General features: G+C 44.0%; 1 protein-coding gene and 1 non-coding gene across 3 annotated transcripts in view; one reads left to right on the plus strand and one right to left on the minus strand.

The window, feature by feature from the left end:
• Positions 1-25,219, plus strand: part of SH2D4B (SH2 domain containing 4B) — a 77,550-nt gene that overhangs the window by 48,961 nt on the left and 3,370 nt on the right. The window contains exons 5-7 of one of the 2 annotated variants that reach the window (XM_049790702.1): positions 3,202-3,418; positions 6,557-6,684; positions 23,535-23,755. In XM_049790702.1, coding sequence (XP_049646659.1) covers positions 3,202-3,418; positions 6,557-6,684; positions 23,535-23,755 — 566 coding nt within the window. The remainder of the gene's footprint in view (positions 1-3,201; positions 3,419-6,556; positions 6,685-23,534; positions 23,756-25,219) is intronic. The other variant, XM_049790703.1, reaches the window with a different exon arrangement.
• LOC125995573 (small nucleolar RNA SNORA51) lies at positions 22,498-22,630 on the minus strand. Its single transcript, XR_007491072.1, has one exon. It is a non-coding gene; the product is annotated as a small nucleolar RNA SNORA51 (small nucleolar RNA).

Genomic DNA, 25,219 nt, shown 5'->3' on the forward strand with positions numbered 1-25,219 from the left:
CCTGAACACCATCAGGAGCTATCTTGTGAGTTCAGGGCTAAGTGTGGCCCCATTCTCCCAAATTAAATTAAATGATAATTTTGGGATATGGTGGTAGCAATTACTGAGGAGATATTTTTTGTTTTTTTTTTTTTTCTTTTTGGGCCATACCCAGTGATGCTCAGGGGTTACTCCTGGCTATGCTCAGAAATCGCTTCTGGCTTGGGGGACCATATGGGACGCCAGGGATCAAACCGAGTGCCTTACTGCTTGCTCCACCGCTCCGGCCCCTGAGGTGATAATCTTAACACAGTGTGTAAATGTACCAAATCAACATATTGTATATGCCTTAATATGCTCAATGCTGTGTTAATTAAATGGACTAAAAACTGCAGAGAGAGAAAAACAAATAAAAGCTACTCCAAGTTCCTTTGGCTGACCCCACATTTGTCTCTTGCCTATTCGGGGCTGGCTGGCAGGTTGGCCAACTACCTTCTGCTTCCAGCTTGCAGGCTCAGCAGCTTCCTCACCTCTGAATGCCCTCAATGCTGCTGCCTGGCATTCCTGAGTTGTCCGATCGTCCATTCATCAAGGCTGGACCGAGCAGGTGAATGCAGCTGCATGAAGCAGTTTGCAGATGGCGGGAAGCATGGCCGAGCCTAAGCACTGAGTATGGAGTGGGAAGGACAGGAAGCTGAGTCAGCTGACAAGTGGGATGCTGGAAATGGGCCTTACCTAGCAGATAAAAGGTTTTTCCCTTTATCTTTGTGTGAAGGAGTGGGAGAAGTGGAGCTTAATATGGTAGGCAGTTTAGTCTATGTGGCCTGGCTCAGGGCCTGGCTCTTTTCTGTAACTGCTACTACTGATCCTTGCTGTTCCTTTGAGGTCACTGGCCTAGTAGGACCCAAGCCTCTGGTTTTTAGTTTTTAATCTAGTGTCTACAATACCCCATTGCTCTCCAACACATAAATACACGAACACACATAGTAATATGCATCATAGTGTTTTGAGCACCTAGAACATACAGATGAGCTAATGGGGCACCCACAAAAATATGTTCTCCTGGGATTGTTTCCTTTCCTTGGTCTGGAAGACTTTCCTTGGCCTCTGCTCTCTTGAAGATTTCAGAGTGCTACTGGTTTTAAATTCTGACAAGATTGTGTTATCCTAGTTTGCCCTTGCCCTAGAGAGATGGATTTATTTGCTTCCCAGCTTGAGTCTGAGTGTCTCAAGGAAAACAAGATCTTATCTGTATCTTATCTAGGTCCAGTTCAGGGTCAATACAGAGTTCAAGCCTTAATGGGACACAGTCATCCAGGAGTATGTGTCACCTACTCACCATGTTCTGGAATAAATAGACTGGAGGAAATCCTCATGATTTTTGGAGCTCATCACCCATGAAGTCCCCTGCATGTGACCTCACATTCATAAGATCTTCTGAGAGACAGACCTTGTATTGTCTACCTCAGATTTGGGGGACATTATGTCTTTAGAAGGGTTTCTGACAACTAGTGAGGCAGAAACACTTTTGGGCTGGGACTTTTGGCATGGTTGCTTGCAAATGCTGGAACACAGGTATCTGATGTTAGTAGTTGGAGTTGATATATGTGTATTGAGAGGGCTTAAGGATAATAACAAATTGGATTTTATTCCAGGACAAGAAAGTGGCTTGTTTGGATCAGGACAATGACCAGTTAGTTGTAAACAATTAGAATAAGATCAACATCAGTAGTTCTTTATTAACTGGTTGGCTTTTAGGGGCAGAAAATGGCCTGATGAGGTATCATGCAAATCACTTTACCTCCTATCAGCATCTAGTTCTTGTCCAGAGTGATCATTTCCAACTGTCATTGTCATAGTGGTTCCTTTTTTGATCTAATTGCATTCCCCAACTATTTGTGGGTAACTTCCTACCATGGACTAATTCTGGCCTTTGTCTTTATTGTCTTTGGGTATCATTATCATGCTGTCTTTTTTTTTTTCATATCCCACAAATGAGTGTGATCATTCTATGTCTATCTTTCTCCCTCTGACTCATTTCACTCAGCACAATACTCTCCATATCCATCCATGTATAAACAAATTCCCTAACTTCATTTTTATGTATTTCATGATGATTCAATTAAAATTTATTAATAAAAACACAGGACTAAAAAGACAAAATGCCTAATGAGATTCAATAAAACGACACAAAATTTTCTATGGTGTTTGGGACTTTGGCATCTCCCTGATTTGTTCACTCTGCATCTTCTCAGTTCCAAACTTCCCTTTCATTTCAGAAGCAGTAACACACAGCTGCCTTTTCATAGTTGCTTGCCAAGAGAGAACCCAGTGTAAAGGATAGAAGGCCTGGGAGATGGAGTTTTGCAGTTTTGTTACCTAGAGAGTAAGAGGAGTCTCAACAATCCTCTCTTCTCCCTCCACTACATGTACTCACAGCTGTCAAAGCTACAGGAAACCAGAAAAAGGGCAAATTCAGGACCTCAGGGTTTCTAACAACCCTATGGGAGCAGAAGGGTGATTTCTGGCTGCTTGATCCCTGACCCAGTGGGAAAAGTCACTGCTCTTTCCTAACCTCAGTTTCCACATGAGTGACAAGAGAAAGAATGAATACCCAAAGGGTCCCAAAATTCCTCTGGCTCTCTGTAAACACCTGGCTTGGAAAGGAAGGAAGTCTGAGAAGTGGAGTGTCTATGCAGGGAAAAGATCTATGGATCTGAGAGTCTCATAACCCCTAGAGCCAGCCCTGGCTCTGTCCTTTAGCTTTGATCAAGCTGTCCTGGAGGCTGGGGCTCTGCTGGACAAAGTGATGTCCCTCCTGTTGGAGTGGCTGGGCAAGTGTCCATAGAAAGAACTTGGCAGGGAGGGAACCTAACCAGAGCTTGGTCTAGACTCTAGAGGAAGCTGTAGTCACTGTGGATGATGCCTCTGTGTATTGCTGTGCTTTGAGCAGGGCAGTGAGCCAGGATTTGAGGGCTGAACTCTGCAGGGCTCTCTCCTAGGGAGAAACCCATTTGCTGGATGTAAATTCCCACCCAGAGCGGCTTGGTTCCTGCAGGTGCAGAGCCAGGGGTAAGCCAGGTGAGCAAAACTGTCCCAGTGGTTTTATTCATGCAGGGTCTGCCCTGCCACGAACCTCATTAAAGCTCCCTTGGTGGGAATGTGGGTGAGCTGTGGGACTCATGATGCTCTGACTGGGATAATACCCTTTCTTCTTTCCAGTGCGTCGCTCCAAGGCAGCCGATGAGGAGAGAAGCCGCAGAGCCCAGCGTGCTAGGGATGAATACCGACGACATTCGCTTCGCGCCATCCAGAAGGGCACCGTCGCGGGCCTCAGCTCCAGGTTCCAAGAGCTGGGACAGAGTCAGGACCAAGAGGGGAGACTCTGTCAGCAACCTCCAGGCCTGGGGTCCCTGCCTGCCTTGGCTTTGCCTATTAGGTGGGTTGAGAAGATGGCCCACCATTTGGGTGACTGGAAGTTGGGGGTAGTGGGGAGTATCTCTGGGCTCTGCCTCTGACTTGCTGTGAAATTGGTGCCTGATTTTTGTTTTTCAGAAACTGAAAAAACAACTTTCCAAAATGTGCCTCTGAAAATACTCCCAAAGGCATCTCATATTAAGTCATTCTAATCTCCTGCCACTCTCCCAAAGGCCACACCTTATAAATTCACTGCCCACATCCATGCCCCCTCCTTTGCTGTGCTCAAGATGAGAACATATAGCAAAGCATGGGCAGGCTGGGATACAAGTCAGATAAGTCAGGTGGCTTCTTGGAGTACTCTATCAAATGTGTAGTTTATTGGAGGACATGCCTCACTGTTCTCAGGGTTTACAACGGATTCTGCTCAGAGATCACTCCTGGTGGGTTTTGGAGACCAAATGTTTGGCTGTGTGCAAGGCAAGTACCCTCCCTACCTGTTGAGCTATTGCTCAGGGCTTAGTGTGTGTTTTTTGAGAGTAGACTCTATGTTTAGAAATCAATGATTGGAGCCAGACAGATAGCATAGCAGAAGGGCATTTGCCTTGCATGCGGCTGACCTGGAAGGGACCCGATTCAATTCCTGGCATCCCATATGGTCCCCTGAGCCTGCCAGGACAGATTTCTGAGTGCAGAGCCAGGAGTAACCCCCGAGTGTCGCTGGGTGTGGCCCAAAAGTCAACCAGCCAACCAACCAACCAACCAACCAACCAACCAACCAACCAACCAACTAAACAATCAATCAATACAATCAAGTTTAAAAAAATAGAAATCGAAGGATCAGGAACGAATGCATTTCCTTGCTGTTATTTGTAACTTCCTCTTGCTTTCTACTGAAAATGAGTTCTAGAAATCAGAAGATCCTTATTCTACTGCCAGTTCAGTTCTCTGCTGGGAGATGCAGATGTGAACAGGCTGAACAAGGCTGTCATGGGCTACTTACTGAGGAAGAATGGCCTCTCAATACTGGAAGGGGCATCCCAAAGAGCAAATGTAATAGTGAGCAAAGCTGGTTTTGGAGATGAAAGACAGTCTTGAGACTGTGACAGGGAGAAGGGATCTGGAAAACAAGCCACATGGATGGTGCTGTAAGCCAGCCAGTGGAATCTTACCCTCTGCCTTCCTGCGGCCGCAGCTTTTCTAAAACTGCCTGTGCTGTGGAGGTACAGGTGGATTCATTCCAGGGCAGGTGAAAAATAGGCCACTGAACTCAGTTTGGGGTGTGTAAGGGAGTGCTGAGCTCAGCGTGGACGTGCAGGTGCAGGCCAGGTAGGGAGGCAGCTTGTGGGAAGATCAACGAGCAATACAACAACAGTGAATGTGGTGCTTCTAAGTGAGTGGTGCTGATAGAGGGGGAGTCCCAGTTTTCCATTACTCTGTACTCCTCCCAATGGAGCACCAGGACTTTTCTTTCAAATTATCAAGTCATCCTGGGACTGGGACTGGGGAGATTAGCTCCAGGGTTCATGCCTCTTACATGCAAGGTTCTAAATTTAATCCCCAGTACCACATGGGTCTCTGGAAACTGCCAGACATTTCTCTGGTGGCTCTAGCACTCCTGGGCCTCAGAAGTGCCATATTGCCACCTGCATGACTTCGAATTATTAATGTGGCCTCTTGGGTCCCCTGAATCCCACCTTCCCAATAGAATGTGCTTTTGCTGGTATTAATTCCACAAATAGTAACTTTTGCCAGCAGGTGCCTGCCCTGTATCAAACGCTATGGAACTCTTATTTGGGCTTTGTGCTTGTGCTGCTCAAATGCTGCAGGTTTCTCACTGGCCTGGTCTCTTTGTGCATTCAAGAATCACCACTTGGGACCGGAGAGATAGCATGAAAGTAAGGCATTTGCCTTGCATGCAGAAGGTCAGTGGTTTGAATCCCGGCATCCCAGATGGTCTCCCAGCCTACCAGGAGCGATTTCTGAGCATAGAGCCAGAAAGAACCCCTGAGCGCTGCTGGGTGTGACCCAAAACAAAAACAAAACAAAACAAAAAACTAGACAATCACCATTTGGACACAAGAGCAATATAAATCTTGGTTTCTTTGTGAGAAAGCAGGGAAATGGATCTAATTTCTTTCTTTTGGTTTTTGGGCCACACCCGATGGTGCTCAGGGGTTACTCCTGGTTCTGTGCTCAGAAATTGCTCCTCGCAGGCACGGGGGACCATCTGGGATGCCAGGGATCAAACCCAGGTCTATCCTGGGTCGTTTGCATCCAAGGCAAACAGCCTACTGCTGTGCTATCACTCTGGCCCCAGGATCTAATTTCTTACTTCAAAATTTCTCCAGTGCCCCGCTTCATTTTTTTTTTTTTTTGTTTTTGTTTTTGGGCCACACAGCATTGCTCAGGGGTTACTCCTGGCTGTCTGCTCAGAAATAGCTCCTGGCAGGCATGGGGGACCATATGGGACGCCGAGATTCGAACCAACCACCTTAAGTCCTGGATCGGCTTCTTGCAAGGCAAACGCCGCTGTGCTATCTCTCCGGGCCCACCCCCCCTTCATTTTTAATATCTTCGAGGAGGAGGATGGGGATGAGGAGGAGGAGTAGAAAGAAGAGAATGAGGAGGAGGAAAAAGAAGATGAAAAGGAGGAGGAGGAGAAAGGAAAAGAAGAGGAGGAGGAGAAAGAAGAGGAAAAGAAGGAGGAGGAGGGAAGGAGGAAGAAAATGGGGAGGAGGAAGAAGAGGAAGGGGAGGAGGAGGAGGAGGAAGAGAGCAAGAGTCCTCTTTTCTAAGTTTTTTTTTTTCCGGGGGAATAAAAACAGTCCCATTTCATTCACACTGCACTTGTACCCTTCATGGATGAGGGGGGTAGGAGCCTGGCCATTTCTGAAGGGAAGAGGCCCCCTCTTTCCTCCAGAGCGTCCTTCCTTTCCTCTCTTCACCCCCACCCACCACTTTTTTCAAAATAAGTGATAACAGTTTTCTCTTGGGAAAGATAATAACAGCTGTTACATTATAATCTGCAAAGTGCCTTTGAATCCTTGGCTTGTTTTACCCTCTCCACAAGGCAGGAGTGTGGGTTTTGTGCTTGTTCTTGCTCTGGCCTTTCTCCTCCCAGACTGCCTGACTTTCCCCCTCTCCCTCTCTCTTCCCAGCAGGACATGGGAGCGCCCGCTGCGCCCCTTCTCCAGAGATGCCATTGTTCGTTGGTTTAAGGAGGAGCAGCTGCCACGCCGGGCGGGGTTCGAGAGAACCACTAGATGCATAGCCCCCTGGTTCCATGGTAGGACAGCACAGCTTGTCTGCTTTCAGCCAGAATCTGCTATTGGGCGGGGACCCTGGAAGGCTGCTCTCTAAAGGGGAGTGGAGGACTTGGCCTCTCAAGGGCCAGGCCCTCTCTTATGGTTAAGGATTTGCTTTCAACTGGCCTGGTAAGAGGGATCAGAGAGGTCTCTTGCACATTGAAGCCTTGATTTATTCAACCATTGGTTCCACTTAAAGTACCGGTTTTGTTTTCCCCAGAGAAGGTGCTGAGTGTGATCTTTGTCCACATTTTTAGGGTACAGGACACAGTAGGAGCCCCAGAGGGATGAGGTAACTGAGAGGCCCCAAAGATTTGGAATACACACTTGGATTTTCACTGTTCCTCATACCACCGCTCTTGCTCTTGTCTCCCAGTCTTGTTGGCCATCAAGGGTTCCTCACAGGCAGCTTCTCTGGACTGACTAGACCATAAACACAGACGTCCTTCATGGCTTTGTCTAAACTGCATTTCTTGCAACAGGGCACAGAACAAATACTTGATGAGGTGATACAATGCCACCCAAACATTGAACTTTAGGCCTGGCTGGCTCTTCAAAAATTTCTAGTCCTGGGGTTGAAGCAGTGACGTAAGCCATAGGGCGTTTGCCTTGCGTGTGCTGACTTAGGACGGACCGAGGTTCGATCCCCCTGGCATCCCATATGATCCCCCAAGCCAGGAGCGATTTCTGAGTGTATAGCCAGGAGTAACCCCTGAGTGTCACTAGGTGTGGCCTAAAAGCAAAACAAAAAAGTTTTTCTAGTCCTTATAGACAAAAAAAAGCCAATCCAGAGAGTCAAGGGCTTTTTCAAAGGTAACAAGAGACTTTCAAAGCCACCAAATTCAAGGATCATATATCTCAAGACTCAAGGCCACTGTTTAGTAATGGGAACTTGTTGAAACCTCAGACAAGAAAACAGAATCGTGATTTCAGAGAGGCTTGAGGCAAGGAAATGGGAATACCAGACCTCTCTGTATCAGTTAGATATCGCTATGGAACAAATTATCCCAACACTCAGTGGCTGAAGAAAGAAAAACATTTTATTAGTTATTTTAAGTTTTTGAATCAGCCACACAAGTTCAACTGGGCCAGGGTCAGGCAGTGTGAGGAAGACAGCTGAGTGGCCATCTGGGGACTGGTTATGTAGTACAGATTTAGCATAGACTTCTCTTTTCTGCTCTCTATTCTTCTGCAGCCTTTCCAGACTTTCTCTGGGTAAGCTTGGCCTTGATCTTTGAATCTTTCCTCCCTCATCAGGATTGAGCTTGGAGTTCAATTGCTCAAGGAGTTGGATTGCTCAAGGAGTTCCAGGGTCATAATTAATCTCTCCTGCCCATTTACCACTCACATGCCTTTTTAGTTTTTGCTGGTCTCCTGAGAGATGAATTAGACTCCACTGTGACATCTTTCTTTCTTTTTTTTATTTTTGTTTGTTTTTTGGGCCACACCTGGTGATGCTCAGGGGCTACTCCTGGCTATGTGCTCAGTAATCACTCCTGGCTTGGGGGACCATATGGGATTCTGAGAGATCGAACTGCAGTCAGTCCTGGGTCAGCTGCATGCAAGGCAAACACCCTACTGCTGCGCCATCGCTCCAATCTCTCCACCATGACTTCTTTCATGGCTTGGATTTCTCGTTTTATCTCAAATATCCCCCTAAAAGAGGTCACTCACGAGCCCTTTCCCTAAAATAGTCTTTTGCAATTTCTCTCAGTTCACCTCTTTTCTTTCTTTAAGAGTATTTACTCCACTGATAATTAGCTTGATGTTGGCTTAATTTGCTATATCCTACCTGGTTATAAGCCTATGAAGTTAAAGACCTGTTTATTTTTTTTATCCCTACCATAGAAAGCTTCCAAGGGAATCATCTTTGAAGATGAATATGAAATGTCAGAGGTGGGCCTGGGTCTCAGTTTTTACTTTTCTGCATTGGGTCCTTGTTGCTGTGTGAGTTCCCTCAGGGCAGAGAGAGGCCTCATCTAGAAAGATAAAAGCTGGGAGGAAGCAGAAAACACAGAGCTTCCTGTGAGAGGTTAGATGACCTTCCCATTGCTCTTGAGGTCCTGGGGGCCAGAGCCTTATGTCTTATTCAACCCTCTTGTTTTTCATCGGCCTAGGGGCCAGAATGGTACAGAAACTCCTCTAAGACATATCTACTTGTTGTCACTTAACTTTTTGGGGAAAAGTGGTATGGACCATATTAGGTGGTGCTTAGGGCTTTCTCCTGTCTCTGTGCTCAGAGATCACTCCTGATAGTCCTCAGGGGACTACAGGCAAGGCAAGTGTCTCACCTTTATCTTATCTCTTAAATCCCTTTGCCTCGATTATAATAAAGCTTTTATGTATATATATATACATATATATATATATATACTTATCATAAAATTTTCAAATGCCATTCAATGAACGCATTCAAGTGCTAGTCAGATTCTTTACTTAGTGATTTTTACCAATTAAAGGTTTACTTTTACCCTTTGTTGCAAAGTCCAGTGTTGTTAAGCTCCTTGGGAGTTAATTTTAGATCTTTTTTCTGAGCCTCAGACTGAAGGAGTTGCCTTTACTAATGTTGTTGATGAGAGGAGAAAGAAAAGTGGGTTATGCTAGCTATGTACTGACCCTCCACACACTTGGAATGGACACATTCCATAGTAAGCCATATTTCCTTGGCCAGAGATGCCTGACATCCATGGTAGGGATAGTTTTGAATCCTAACAGAGTCTGTGATCACTTCCATCCATATTTAGGCCTCATTCTGCTCAAACAGAAGGATAAGTTGGAAAGAAGACAATGCAGCACTCATGGGTGACGGAGCCATGTGTCCCTGGAATGGGTCCCAGGATTCCCTGCCTCTCATTTCTATGCCTTTGACATGTCACTGCAGCCCACAGGAGAACTTCAACTGGAGTCACTGCTTTCCTTTCCCATTACGTACTATGACAATCATGATGCCATGCATCTAGCTTTGCAGGCTCCTAAGTGAAAGCAACAGAAGTTTTTGGGAGGAGGGTTTGCATGGGGGTGCTATGTTGTCTCTGAGGTCAAAGAGAAATTATGGCAGAAGTGCTTACATTTATTCTTAGCTTTTTCTTTATAATTTATCTGTTTTTTTTATCTTGATAAAAAATGTAATTTTTACACTGTCATTGTACAAACAGAAACAAAATTTAGGCCTCACAATTGATGTAACTACTGTCCTTTCCCTGACACTTCCACCATAATGCACATGGGAAGCTTGCTAATTCACGGATAGGAGCTGTTCAGTGACAAAGCTTTCATTGATCTGTGACAGGAGAGAAAGAAATGTTCATGTGGGGATGGGGGCAGCTACCTTTGTTGGAAAGGATGGCATTGTCTTCGAAGATGCTGCCCTTTCACCAGCTTGTGTGTTCAAATGTCCCCTCTCCAGGGTGATAGTAAACAGTAGTCCTTTTATTCTTTTGGCTCAGAAAAGCAAAAACCAATGCTGGTTTCCAAATGCTATAACTTGGATCACATCTGAATCCCAAATCCTGGAGGGTTCTTTTCAGCAGCTTTCTGGAAGGACTCTCCCAGATTGGTTCTTTTTTTTAATAAAAAAAATTTTTTTTTAAATTATTTTAGGTCACACCAGGTGACACTCAGGGGTTACTCCTGGCTATGCGCTCAAAAATCACTCCTGGCTTGGGGGACCATATGGGATGCTGGGGGCTTGAACTGCGGTTTGTCCTGGGTCAGCTGCATGCAAGACAAATGCCCTACCACTGTGCCATGGCTCCGCCCCACCCCCATATTGGTTCTTCTTCTTCTTCTTCTTCTTCTTCTTCTTCTTCTTCTTCTTCTTCTTCTTCTTCTTCTTCTTCTTCTTCTTCTTCTTCTTCTTCTTCTTCTTCTTCCTCTTCCTCTTCCTCTTCCTCTTCCTCTTCTTCTTCTTCTTCTTCTTCTTCTTCTTCTTCTTCTTCTTCTTCTTTTTTAATAATTTTTTATTTAAACACCATGATTACAAATATAATTGTAGTTGGGTTTCAGTCATAACAAGAACACCCCCAATTCACCGTGCAACCTTCCCATCATCAATCCAGTACCCCATCTCTTCCCTCCCCCCACCCCCACCTTCCCGACTGGTTCTTAAAGAGATGAAAGCCCATTGCTCCACTGGCAGCTTGCACGAGTTTCATGCTCGAAGAATCTTTGTCTGTGGCTCTTTCCCCCACCCCCCCAAAAAAAAAAACTTTGGAGTACGATATAAAGTAGGTCATCTCTTAGTGCTCTATGGGGTGTTTTTCTGCCTCTCCCTTCTGCCAGCACCAGGGGCAGCAAGCTTGACTCTTGAAATCTTGTCTTGTCTTCGAACTGGCACATGATCTCTTTGACCTTGTGAATCAGACCAGAACATATCATAGAGTTGAGAGCTGGAAAAGTTCTGTTTTCTTCTGCGTGAGGAAATGACAGAGTCCTAGGTCTGAGTGGGAGAGGAATTTGAGTTGTGTAAGCTCTCATTAGGATCTTTCCGAGGGGAAGCATTTTTCATTCAAGCAGCTGGATCTGAGCTACGGTTTGAAAGGACTCTCCTTTCTTTTCTTCCTTTTCCTTTCTACATTCTTTCCTTCTTACATATTTAGATATGCTGAGTGGTTGAAATAGGAAAGGGGTCATGAAGCTGAAGCTTTGAGCCCTGCTCTAGAAGCTACCAGCTCTGTGGCCTTGGGTGTGTCCTTCAATTCAGGGTGTCAGGGTGGGGCTGGAGAGATAGTATAGAGCAGATAGTGTGCTTGCTTTGCATGCAACTGACCCCTAGTTCGATCCCTGGATTCCCATATAGTCCTAGTGATTTTTGAGTGCAGATTCAGGAGTAACTAACTCCTGAGCACTGCTGGTTATGGCCTCCAGCCTAAGAACAAAACAACAACAACAACAAAAAAAAAATCTCCAAACAAAAAAATCAATTCAGTGTCATGAAACTTGGACTAATATTTACTTCTCAGGACATGTAGAAAAATAAAACTAAAAGACACATTTGTATACCAGAATGTGCAATGTTGATGTGAGTGTCTTAGTTTTTTTGGAGTTTGAAGGCTGTCACCAGAGACTCCACTTTTTCTGGGACACAGAGTAGTGAGGTTCTGTTTTTATTTAATTTTGGTTGTGAGGGGTGCCACACCTGGCCTACCCTTGGTTCTGTGTTCAGGGGTACCATATGAGGTACCAAGGTTCAAATCAGAGTTGACCACCTGCATGGTTAGGTATCTTAATCTTTGCACTATCTCTGGCCCTACACCATGGGGTTTTGGAATGAAGGGAGAGTCATTTTTCATCTTCCTGTTTGTTTGAACATTCTGGAATTATAAGAGCGGCTTCTTCTTACACAAAAATAGTCCCAAGAAAAGCTGATGCATAAGCTTAGCATAAGGGGAAAGAAAAGATCTATTTCTGGATTTTGACATGTAGCTAAAATTATTAAGAACATCCTCTGAATACTGGCCTGGTTGGAATTCATTTCTCTTTCTGAGCATTGCTTCTAGAAAACTGGCTCAGTGGTCCATGGTTTTTGCTTTGGCTAGAATCCCATCGGTTCACTTCTGGCTAGTGCTTAGGGCTTGGCAGGGATGGAACAAAGCTGTTGTGGACCATGAACAATTATTCCTGCAGAACCCTGCTTGGGTCCAGGAGCAGAGCGCAAGCATGGCTGCACCCATGTTTAGGTGGGTGCTAATGTCAGGTCTTTTATGATCAGCCTTGAACAGAGGGCCCCAGGCAGACAATGCTTTGGGGCTCACTCTCCCATGAGAAGCAAATGTAGTGGGGAGGTGGTGATGGTTGTGGGTGCTAGAATGGGCCCCCTATTCTAAACTCTTATTCCCTTTGCTCTTGGTCACCATATCCGCAAATGAGTTTGAGGGGAGGGCAGGAAATGGAAGCCACAGTAGCCATTTTTAGGGTTACCCAAAGAATGTTTGTGTAGGGAAAGAAGTGGGATGAGGGTGAACAGTGTTGTAACTTGCAATATCTGGAGTCCTTACCTATACAAGTGAAGAGAACAGAAATAAAGTTCAGGATGGGAGTTCTGTTGACTCTAAGGGGGTTTCTGTTTACCACTGGGCAGAGTGAAAGGCCAATGAACTTCTGGGTGGGGAAACAGAGGACCTGTAGGGGTTCAGTGTGGTTCTGAGGGCAGCTCTTGTCCTTGCCTGGCCTCCAGGGCTTCCATAGGAAGGTAGATTGGAGTCTGTGGGTTGAGGATTTGGGATATTCCTCCCCCAGGACTCTTCTTAATTTGTCTATGTGCTGGTGTTTTGTGCCTAGGAATTGAACCAGACAGTGACCCTTCTGGAGGTCCCTCCCAGCCTTCCTTCAAGGAAGGGAAAAACAGAACTCAGCAGAGGGTCCTACAAGGAGGTACCTGGAACTGCGCCCTGGAAATACAGAGCTAAGCAGGAACAGAGTTGTGGAGCTGCCTCTGGTCTCCTGATTCAGTTTGAGAGAAAATCTGGTAAAGCTCTGGATGGTCTTAAGAAAAGTTTTAAGAACTAGAATTTCTAGATCTGAGATAGAGGAAGTGAGCCAGTTAATTCTGGGTCCTTAGATTCCAAGACTATTAGGAGGTAACTAACTGTGTTAAGACTTTGGGACCTGTTGAGAAGTATCAGCCACACTAGGGTAATGGGGGCTTGATAAGTGTGTAAAAATCCAGGTTTTCGAACATATAAAGTGCTGAGTTGGATCCCCAGCACTAGAAAATCGAATGTATGAGGAATTGTTATTGAGTAACCAGAGAGGAAGAAAGTCATAATACCCTCTTCTTAGTAGTTTTATGAGGATTCAAGGTCTGTTAGGCAAACAGTTTTATGTAATAAATATTGTTGTCATATGGAAGTAATGAACATGGTGGTCTTGGACAATGCATATCGGAATTTGGTGCCTGTGAATATTCATAAAGTAGGAAGTTTTCTTCTGTTGTCACTTAGATGTGAAATTCGACTGCAGTATCCTGATATGAAAAATAAAGAGAAGGGGAACATCAAATGACTCTACACAGTTGGAAGAGAATACTCATGTAGCCTCCAAAATAAAATTAAGTACAACTCCACTTTCTTTCATTATAAATACCATTCGCCTCTCAAATTTATTTTTTAAGCTGTGAGCTGTACTACATGGATTATTTGGAAGGTTAGCATGCCACAATTCACCATGTCAAGTAAAGTGACTAATTAACCTCTTTTGGGAAGAATTTGGAATGGAAAATTTTCACCAACTCTGTTTTTAAATACAAAAATTTCTAAAGAAATAAGTAAACCAGTTGACCCACTTTCCACTTAAGTTCTTGCTTAAGCTGTGCCAGTTAAGAAAGAAAGGAATATTTTCCTCCCTTTAAAAAAATGTGCCGTTGTTATACAGTTTCAGAAAAGGATTATAAAAAGTAAAATATTATTTTGTGTTTGCTTGAAGAAAGCATAAATTATAATGGTGTTCCCAAGTATTTAGTTGTTCCTTTATCTGTTAATAGTTCTATGTTCTTGACTTCAGACCCTTTGTTTTCTGTCTAGTCACTGCTTTCTGTTTGTATATTTTGCTGGCATTTATTTGTTTTTTTGATCCTAGATGTAGGTACCTAAAATCTCTTTGAAGGGACAAATGTCTTTGAGCCAGACAAACTTGAACTTAATAATGCTGATATTTAAAGTTTATATCTGAATTTTAAAAGTAACCAGAGTAACACTTAACTAAACTGTGATTTCTTTGATGTAATTTGATTAATACTCTTTGGGTAATTTTGTCCTGTTTTCAGCATTTCCAAGATTCCTAACTCCCTAGCTGCAAGACCTTCCTTTTGTAGATTTGATTCTTTTTTAAATCGTGGGATCCTGCCTTTGGCATTTCTTTGATCCATATCCTGAAGGCCCAAATCCTACTAATTTCTAGCTCCTAGATTATCCTAATTGTGGTTCCCAGGACCCCAACTTATGCCAGAACTTTGGGTCTCATAATTTTATGAGGGTAAGTTGGCATGGGGTTTAGAAGAAAGACTTTGGGTGAAAGGTAAAAAACCACAAATGTTCCCATAAGAATAAGAGATATAAGGCCAGAATGAAGTAAAATTGCAAGATAAGGATTCTGTTCAATTTGATATAGTCTTAAGCAATTATTGGTTATGATATAGAATAGGCACCTTTAGGATTCAGATCACCCACTATAAAGGGCATAACAGAGGCCAGAAGTCAAGATGCTGAAAATGGGAATTGTCTAGTCTGATGAGATCAGATCAAGCACATTACTTAACTTTTCTACCTTTCCCTTCCCAATATGAGCTGCTTTTATTTTTTTTCAATCTGAGAAACAGATCTAGTATCGTTGACATTGGTAGTTGTTGAGAAGCCCTCTGGAAGGGAAAATTCATAAAATATTTGTGGTAAATTATTAAGAATTTACTAGATTCAAATTGCCTTCTAATTAGCAATTAAATTCTTTATATAGTCCTAGGCCAGAGTCATAGGCCAGCGTATAGATTTCATTTAAAACAATGATGCATCTGGCCTTTGTGCCAAATTATTCACACTCTCTCACAACAGTATTCAGGAATGCACCAGGCCTTGTGTCCCCTACTCAGGGACAGGACAGCCTAGAAACATTTTCTGCAGAGAAGGAACATGGTTTGCAGTTGATGTCTATGTTCTCCTCTAATCACAGTGCAATCTGCCTCCTGCAGTCAGTAGGCTGATACCAACATTGGTATAGCCACATTTCAGACCTAAATGTACAAAAATGCAGTTTCTTTCCTTTTCTATAATGTCTCTTATCTCATCAAGTTCTTACCTCAACCCTCATTTTACTTCTAAGTAACAAGGCAAAATAACTTTAGTCCATTATGTTTAGCTTTACTTCAGCCATTGATATAGCCTTTTTAAGTTAATTTCTTCTCATTAGGAAACTAGGAAACTAGGGATTTCATTAGTTCATTGCTTCTCTGCTATTCTCCAAGAAGACATCTGAGAGTTTGGGGACCTCTTCCATGTGTGAGGAGGTGGTGAGGGCAGGACTGCCAGGCAGATACACAGACTTTATTTTGCATGAGGTGATGGGCCAGAGGGCCAGAGGAAGGCTGGTACTTAAATCTACTTCCAAGCTCTTTCTTCTGCTGAGTCCACCCGGAGGTACTCAGTAACACTACTGGGGTCAGTGGCACCCTTGTACAGTTTGTGTCCTGCTTCTCATGTGTGAGTCAGTTGGCATCCACAGGGCTATTTGGTTTCACCTGTGGGTCATTCTGGTTTTTATTATTTTTTGGTGGCCATATTGGCCATGCCTGCCGGGCCACATCCAGCAACACTTAGGGGTTACTCCTGATTTTTGCTCAGGAAATCACTCCTGGCGGGCTTGAGGAACTGGATGAGATGTCAGGAACTGAACCAGGTTGGCTACATGTGAGGTAAATGTACCACAGCCCTTGGCTTTTTTTTTTTTAAACAAATAATTTATCAAACATTTACTTGGTATAAATTTAACTTCCAACAGATATTTTATTATGTATCTGGAAGTGTTGGAATAAAATTAGCCATTGGATACTCTGGGTTAACTGTATATAGGGTTCTCTTTCACTTCTTTAGTCCTAACAGCACACCTGCCCTCACTTCTTTTTTGAACTTTATTTATTTATTATTTATTTATTTATTTATTTATTTATTTATTTATTTATTTATTTATGGGTTGTTGGGCCATACCCATCAGTGCTCAGGGGTTATTCTTGGCTCTGCACTCAGAAATCACCCTTGGCAGGCTGGGGGACAATATGGGTGTCGGAGATCTAACCAGGTCCCTCCCGGATCAGCTGCATGCAAGGAAAACACCTTACTACAATGCTTCTTCAGCCCGTTTTTTTTTTTTTTTTTTTACATTTAAAATTTTATCTTAAGTTGCTTCTTTTTTTTTGTTTTTTGGGCTACACCTGGCGGTGCTCAGGGGTTACTCCTGGCTGTCTGCTCAGAAATAGCTCCTGGTAGGTACGGGGGACCATATGGGACACCGGGATTTGAACCAACCACCTTAGGTCCTGGATTGGCTGTTTGCAAGGCAAACACTGCTGTGCTATCTCTCTGGGCCCCTTATGTTGCTTCTTAATTAACCTCTTTTCACTGATAAGCAAAAGGGAATGAAGAAGTGGTGCCACTAACTTGCCACACTCACTCTTAGGAAACGGGAGTGGGATCCAAATCTTGGCAGTCTGGCTTCTGGAGTCTGGTGTTCTTGTCTCTAATGCGATTTTTCTAGCTGCCACCTGGGGCACTAGAGGTTCTAAAGACTAGGTTACTGTTGGGGCACATAGTGCTCAAAAGGTTGATTTCTTCTCACTCCAGAACACTCCTTGGAGCAAGGGGAGAAAACTATTGCTTTTTTTTGTTTGTTTGTTTTTGGGCCACACCCGGTGATGTTCAGGGATTACTTTTGCCTATGCACTCAGAAATTGCTCCTGGCTTGGGGGACCATATGGGAAATGGGGGATTGAACCTTGGTCCATCCTAGGTCAGCTGCGTGGAAGGCAAATGCCCTACAGCTTGTGTCATCGCTCTGGCCCCCAAAAACTATTGCTTTTGAGACACCCGACAGTGCCTGGGTAATTCCTGGCTGAGCAAAGTATCTGCTCTGGTGCCCAGCTCCACTCTCTCATAGAATTCCTCAAGAGTGCCATCTAATCACCATACAGACTGCTGAATCTTCACACAATAAATGGAATTAACCTGGGACTTGTAAACACACAAACCTACAAACTAACAAACCAAAACAGCACATTCTTTAAACTGGAGAGATAGGACAGGAGAAAGGTGATTGCCTTGCATACAGTTGGCCAGATTTAATCTCTGGCACCACATTTGGCCCCTGAGAACCAAGCACAGAGCCAAGAATAGCCCCATAAGCAAGACCAGGTGTGGCCTCAAAAGCCAAACAAACTCAACAGGGACTTTCTAATTTGGGGGTTTGTTGAGTTTTCAAGCTCCAGGCACTAGGAGGCAGGATCCCCATGTCTTAAAAAATGTCTCAATTAAAAAAAAAAGTCTCAATAATGATTATTAAGTTTTTATTTAGGGGGAGGGTTGTGTACCTAGTACAGAGTATGTGCTGAATATATGCAAGAAATTTCCTGATCTCATGAACATTTTTTTTTTATCTCATGAACTTTGAAGTAATAAAAATTCACAGTGGGAACCGGAGAGATAGCATAGAGGTAGGGTATTGCCTTGCATGCAGAAGGACAGTGGTTCAAATCTCAGCACCCCATAATGTCCCCGAAGCCTGCCAGGAGCGATTTCTGAGCGTAGAACCAGGAGTAACCCCTGAGCACTGCGACGTGTGACCCAAAAAACAAACAAAAAAAATTCACAGTGATCCCCAGTTCTTCAAGGCCTGTTTCCACATTTGTGGGGCACTTGTGCAGCAGTGTCCTTTCAGTACCTTGAGATGGCTCTGTTCTGCAAATGCCATTCTGCCTTTCACCAGCAGCAACACCCCGTGTTTACTGTCTCTCATTTTCTTTTCTTTTTTTGTTTGTTTTTTGGGTCACACCCGGCGGCGCTCAGGGGTTATTCCTGGCTCTATATTCAGAAATCGCTCCTGGCAGGCTCGGGGTACCATGTGGGATGCCAGGGTTCGAACCACCATCCGTCCTGAATTGGCTGCATGCAATGCAAACACCCTACTGCTGTGCTATTGCTCCAGCCCCTGTATCTTGATAGTATTGTTTTCACATGTCCTGTTGCTTTGTTCCTCATGTCTCACAAGTGTAGAAAATCCACAGCTAATGTTGTGTTCTCACAACAATGGATTCACCTAATGTCTTGGCTCATATAATGATTTGAAAAGCCCCAAAGGTATGGTCAGATTTAGGCTTTCCTGGACCCAGAGAGCTTACAATTTTAGCTCCTCTAATATCTCTCATTTTTTCTCTCAGCTATGTTGCACTCCATGCTGTTTTGATGTTTAAGCAATGTACCAGTTGTGTTCTCAAGTCTCTGTTCTTGTAGGTTCGGATTTAGTGAAAGAGAGAATGCCTTTTACCTCTACCACAGGTCCAGAATTAGTCCTGCCATTCTTCCTGGTTGTTTTTGTTTTAGTTACAGACCAATGTCCTATCAATAGTGATGGCCAGAGAAATGAACTTAGCTTGAATTCCACAACCTGTTTGAACTGGGCGACTTCATCTTATTGCCCTATTACACCTGCACAGAAGAAGTGAGGAGGTGGCTTCCTAAAAGAAAGTCCCTGTCCCATCTCCAGAGGGACCCCTGAGGACCAAACAGAGTCACTGTACCCCAGAAACAGAGAAGCTGTCACTCTTCTTGTATAGTTGTCAGTGAAGCCAGCTTGACTCAAACAATTTATACACCCAGTTAAGGCTTGTGCTCTCCAGCATCCTTGCATAGCCAGTCTTCCAAAGTCATTTTCCTGGGTGGTTGCAACCTTCTGTCAGAAACAGCAAGCACAGATAATTCAAGTCTGGCAGGTCAGTTGTAGACACAGTAGTCTGCCTCTTGTAGGAACAAGAAGCTTGTCCAGTAAAAGCCTCGTTTCAGCAGTTAACCATGGTTAAATTTCACTCGAAGTTATAAAAGATGAAGGCCTTTGAATGTATTCATCACAATCTCCGTGGCTTTAGAGTGCTTTGAAAAATCGTGGAGAACAGAGAGCTTAATAATCCCAGCCTTCGTAATGATATCATCTGGAAAGTATGGCAATAAGAAAGAAAAGTCACAAAAACGAATGAGAAATAGCTACGCAGTAATGGAGGAGTTGTCAGCTGGTGAGGCGTAGCTGCAGTGAAAGCTTTAAGAAATACGTCCATCGGATAAATGGAGATCTATAAAATAGAAAAAAAAAGTAACTCCTCTCTGGCCTGCTTGCTTCTCTTTCTTGTCAGGAGAAGCCCTTGTGGAGAAATAAAAGGGGCTCATTTGGTTACTTAGGCTCAATTCCGAGCTAATGAGTTCAGGGAGTGGTATGGAAATGCAGTGGGGGAGCTGGGAACTGGTTCCTTCCTTGGCTGTCGGTCTGCTAAGCTGTGGATTTATGGACCCATTAGAGCAGAGCATCTTTGGAAAGGATGCCTGAAGTGTCTCTCCTTTCTAGGACTGCCGCCGATTAGCGTCGATGAGTAAATATTTTGATAGTGAACATGAATTTGTTGATGGTGTTTGTGAGCATCTGCAAGGAAGGCAGGGAGTGGAGTAAAGGAGGTGTCAGGAAGATTGGAGGTTTGTGCTCAGGAAACTGTGGCAGAAAAGAGGGACCATGCCTGCCTGTGACGCTGACAGGTGTTGGGAGGGCAGCTACAAGCCTGGACTTATTAGTTTGTCCAGTTGATGATATTTTTCCCTTCTGCAGCCCCTTTGGAAATGTTGGGCCAAAGGACATGCGCTCTAGCTAGACCAATGGTGTCCAAAATTCTCTAGAAACTAATCAAGATTCTGCAATCAGACATCAGAGTTGTTCTACCCCATGATCTACACCCTGCTCCAGAACATGGTTGTAAATTTGGATTCCTTCCATGTCTGACAGGAATTTGTGGGGGATATAGGCATTCCCCCCATCTTTAAACTTGTTCTCCAAAAATAGCATTTCTACTTGATTGTGGCTTCATTCATTATCCAGGTGAAGTTTCCTTATTAGGTTCTCCAGAACCTAGTTACCTTTTTTTGTTTTTTTTTTTTAGGCCACACCCGGTGGTACACAGGAGTTACACCTGGTTCTGTGCTCAGTCCTGGCAGGCTCAGGAGACCATATGGGATGCTGGAGATCGAACTTGGGTCCATCCGATGTTGGCTGCGTGCAAGGCAGACTCCTTACCCTTGTGCTATTACTCTGGCACCTAGTTACTATCTTTTTTTTTTTTTTTTTTTGGTTTTTGGGCCACACCCGGCGGTGCTCAGGGGTTACTCCTGGCTGTCTGCTCAGAAATAGCTCCTGGCAGGCACGGGGGACCATATGGGACACCGGGATTTGAACCAACCACCTTTGGTCCTGGATCGGCTGCTTGCAAGGCAAACGCCGCTGTGCTATCTCTCCAGGACCCCTAGTTAACATCTTAATTTGTTTGGGATTTAGGATTCAGAAGAAGGATTGAAAGCACCCATTTTTCTGCTCCAGAGCTCTTTCCTGCCTTCTCCAGCATGTCCTTGGGAGTAGCTAGTAAAACTCCTACTTCAAGACATTTCTTTGAATAAAAGAGCTTTTAGAATGTGAAAAGCACTTTTAAAGTCTCTGCCAATCCTGGCCTGTGAAATCTTTTTATCCTCCAGCTCAGCAAGTCTCAAGCCTAGTTACAGATTAGAATTACCTGAGATATTAAGCATTACCTGTGCTTGGTATATCCCCTAATGAATTAAACAAAACTCTCCCGAGGGGGGTCAGGAGCGAAAGCTTTGCTCCAGAGACTCACACAGCCAGCTTTGACATTTAGAGCTCATTAGAGGCCCTGTTCCCATTAGCTGATCACTTCCTCATCTCCCAAAGGACCTGGACTGATTTGGAGTGAATATCATAGCAGCCATGTGTGTGGGGGCTGCAGAGCAACAGTATGAAGTGATGTTTACTATCAAACAGTTTAGAGGAATGAAATGACATGACATAAGTGCAAGGAATTAGGAAAATTTCTGGTTCTGGAGGACTCTGTTCCTTTCTGCATGGTAGCTCATTTCCTTCCTCCAGATGTAATCCCTGCTCTGAACATTTTGCCCATCACTCCCTTGCTTCATTTGCTGCTTATCTATCAATCTAGAAATAACGTAGTGTCTAGTTTAGTGAGATTTTTAATTGAGTAAAACTGGAAGCACAATGTCCTTATTTTGTGATTATTCATGTTTGTGAAAAGTTTTTTTTTTCTTTCCTTTTTTTTTTTTGTTTTGTTTTTGTTTTTTTGGGGGGGTCACACCCAGCTGCGCTCAGGGATTACTCCTGGCTTTATGCTCAGAAATCGCTCCTGGCAGGCTCGGGGGACCATATGGGATGCCGGGATTCGAACCACCATCCTTCTGCATGTAAGGCAAACGCCCTACCTTCATGCTATCTCTCCAGCCCTCATTACAGGTTTCTATCACCATTGTTTGGCCACTCTAAATGCCAGTCTTTTAGCGGTTAATTTTAAATGCATAGTTAGCATATTCTGAAGTATACAATACATATATTTCTTTTCCTTTTTAAAAATATGCTGAAGCTTTTTGTGTTGCCAGGGATAGAAACAAGGGCCTTACATAATGGAGTTTATATATTCTACCATTGGGCTACATCTCCATCCCTAATCATATTAAATTTTTCAAAAAAATTATAAAAATCATATAGTTTTTGTTGGTGCTAGGATTGAACTCAGGGCCTCACATGTGTAAGACAAATACTCTCCCACTTGAGCTACATCCTGAGTCTCCCACACTGAAAATTTATTTATTATTGTTATTCTTGGATTTTGGATCACACACAGTGACACTCAGGTTACTCCTGGCTCTGCACTCAGAAGTTGCCCCTGGCAGGCTCGGGGGACCATATGGGATGCCGGTGATATGGGTCTGTCCTGGGTCATCTGCATGGAAGGCAGATGCCCTACCACTGTGCTATTGTTCCAGTCTCCACACTGAAATTTAAAATTCTAATCATTCTGTATCCCCATGACTAGAAGTCAAATTTCCTGACAAAACACCTGCACATCTGTTTTTCCACAAATGTTTATGTGTTGGGGCTGTACAAGCTGGTACTTGAATATGGGGAGGGGCAAGCTATGCCAGAGATGGATCGAATCTAGAGCCTACCCATGCTGGGCATGTGCTATGCCTTTTGTTTTATTTTTATTTTTCCCCATTCACAATACAGACAAGGCAAAGGGCCTGGGTTGAGGTGTATATGGAGTGCATTTACTGTACTTCCTCTTTCTATACAGTCAGTGTAAAGAACACAGTCTGTGGTAAGCATTGGGAGACCTTATCATTTCTTTTCTTTTTCTTTTTTCTTTTCTTTTATATATATAAAAAGGGAGGAAGGACACTTGGGATATTGGTGATGGGAATGTTGCACTGGTGAAGGTTGTGTTATATATATGTATATATGTATGCCTTTTGAACCAAGATACTGTCCCCCAACATACTCACTTAACTGGCAAAGGACAATGGGGTATGTTGAGGGCTTAGTTGAGGATAACACATAGCCAGGCCGAGGAGAGATGGGTTTGATCCCTTTCTTCTCCCCACCATCCTGCTCTCCTCACAATTCTGGGGTAATTTCCCACTGACAAAATAACTCCAAGCCAGCCCTGACTCATCTTGTGTTGGACCGCAGAACCTGAGAAACTTAGTTGTTCTCTGAGCTGAAATGAAGCTTGATTTTGTGCCCCTCTGAAGAAACCCTTGGCCTTGTGTGTATAGGCAGATGGAAAAAGTTCTTTGACTTCCTAAGGGGAAGTGGTGCTCACAGGGACTGAATGATAACAGAGGAGGCACTTGGAGTCATTTTGGCCTCATTAAATCAGGCCTTTGAAGGGCTTCTACCAGGCAATGCCTGTGGACTTGCATTTGTAATTGATATATGTTATAATTCCTGCTCATTGTGGATTTTTTTTTCTTATTCAATTAATCCAAATTAGTGTCGCTGGGTTTGGAGGAGAGTCTGCTACCCCCAGATCCTACCAGAAACTGCTCCCAGGCTTTAAGCTGGTGCTTTGGGACAGGCTGTGTTCTTTGTGTGGAACACCTTGTAGGGGAAGAGACAAGCACAGAGACCGTTGGAGGCCCCTTTCTTCCCCATAACCCCAGAGGCTGAGGGGCAGGATGAGTGGAGGAGAGGAGAATTTGTAGGAGCTGTTAATGTCTCCATTTTATCTTCCAATCAGGAATTATTAGCCGAGAAGATGCAGAAGATCTCCTGGAGAACATGACCGAGGGAGCCTTTCTGGTGCGGGTCAGTGAGAAAATCTGGGGTTACACCCTCTCCTACCGCCTGCAAAAAGGATTTAAGCATTTTATGGTGGATGCCTCTGGAGATTTTTACAGCTTTCTGGGAGTGGACCCCAATCGCCATGCCACACTCACGGACCTCATTGATTTCCACAAGGTAGCCAACTTTGGGGGTGCTGGGGCTAGAGCATGGTAGAAGCTTCAGCTGAGGGCAAGTCAGGCTGTAGTCATTACAAGGCATGGGGTTGAGGGGAGCAGGCAGTCTAAAAGGGCTTTGGGTCCTAGAACCTAGTCACAGAGTAGACGAGATGAGAGGTGTGGGGACCAGCTTCTGGTATTTACTCTTATTTTCTGGCTTCCTCTCTGGCTCATGAGGTGAGTTTATCTTGGTCCGCAGGTCTCTTTCCACCTGAATGACTGGCTTGCTTCTTGCCATCAGTTTTTAGGAACTGATAGACCAGCCTTCTTTCTGTCCAGGTCTACATTTTTCCTTCACTCATTGAGCTCACTTGAGAGTCTTAGACTGAGCTTCAAGTCCAGCAGAGAACCCATGGCCACAGAAGCTTTTTAGTCATGTTCAACTGCAGCTTTAGCAAATGAGTGATCCTAAAGGACACCTCATCTCTCTGACCTCTAGTTTTCAAAGTGGGACTTGTAGCTAATGCTTAGCTATGTGTGAGGCACAGAGCAGAACTCTGGAACTCTTTCCTGAATGGAAGTGCTTTTTTTGCAGCAATTGTTTATTCCACCTCTGGGGGTTTTACATGGAGGAAGATATGTTTTCTAAACAATGTATGTCAAGAGAGAGGCACTTTCTGAGTTTATGGCGGTGTGGCAGACAGTTTGTTATTCAGAGAAAGCAAAAGGTGGAACTCAGTAACCTAGGAGCAAGGGAAATCCCAGACTTGTGGTAGTTTGAAGGCCGACCTGAGTTTTACACATGGAGGAAAAGTTGCAAAATTATATGACTGTTTTACTCCTTGACTTTTGCTATTAGTATAGTAAGGTTTGAATTTACATGGATTTTTCTTGATAAATTTACTCAAGACTTCAAAGAGAGCTCTTTTTGGGGGTTGGTGGGTCTCCCAAGCAAGGCTCAGGGTATCTGGAGGCCCTCCTGGCAATTCTCAGCCATCAGGGTTTCAATGTAGGGCCCTACAAGGTGGTGGTGTTCAGAGCCTGTGATGCCTGGGATCTAACCATAGTTTACACATGCAAGGCATGTGTCTTAACTTCTGTATAATATCTCTGGCCGCTAGAGAGCGCTCCTATCTTGGTTTTTATAAGTAGAGAACACACGGAGAAGAGGCCCCATTACCAGACCAATACTTAGGCAGCAGGTAAAAATACCACTGGAAAATTTCAGTACCCTGGATCAAGGCAGATTTCTTAATGTTGTCAGAGCCTTTTAACAACTATAGAAAGTAGAATGGGAGGGAATGTGTGGAAATTGGCCACTTCTCTGGTTCAAGAACTGAGACTAAATAATCTGCCAGAGGTCACACAGATACCCAGGGGTAAAGTTAAACATTTCTTGAATTACACCGTTACTTTCTAGCCTTAACTAAGCCTTCAGTTGCCTATTGCCCTATATCCATGTCACATTTAATCCTTACATTAA

Source organism: Suncus etruscus, chromosome 17, assembly GCF_024139225.1.
Source record: "Suncus etruscus isolate mSunEtr1 chromosome 17, mSunEtr1.pri.cur, whole genome shotgun sequence".
NCBI lineage: Eukaryota > Metazoa > Chordata > Mammalia > Eulipotyphla > Soricidae > Suncus > Suncus etruscus.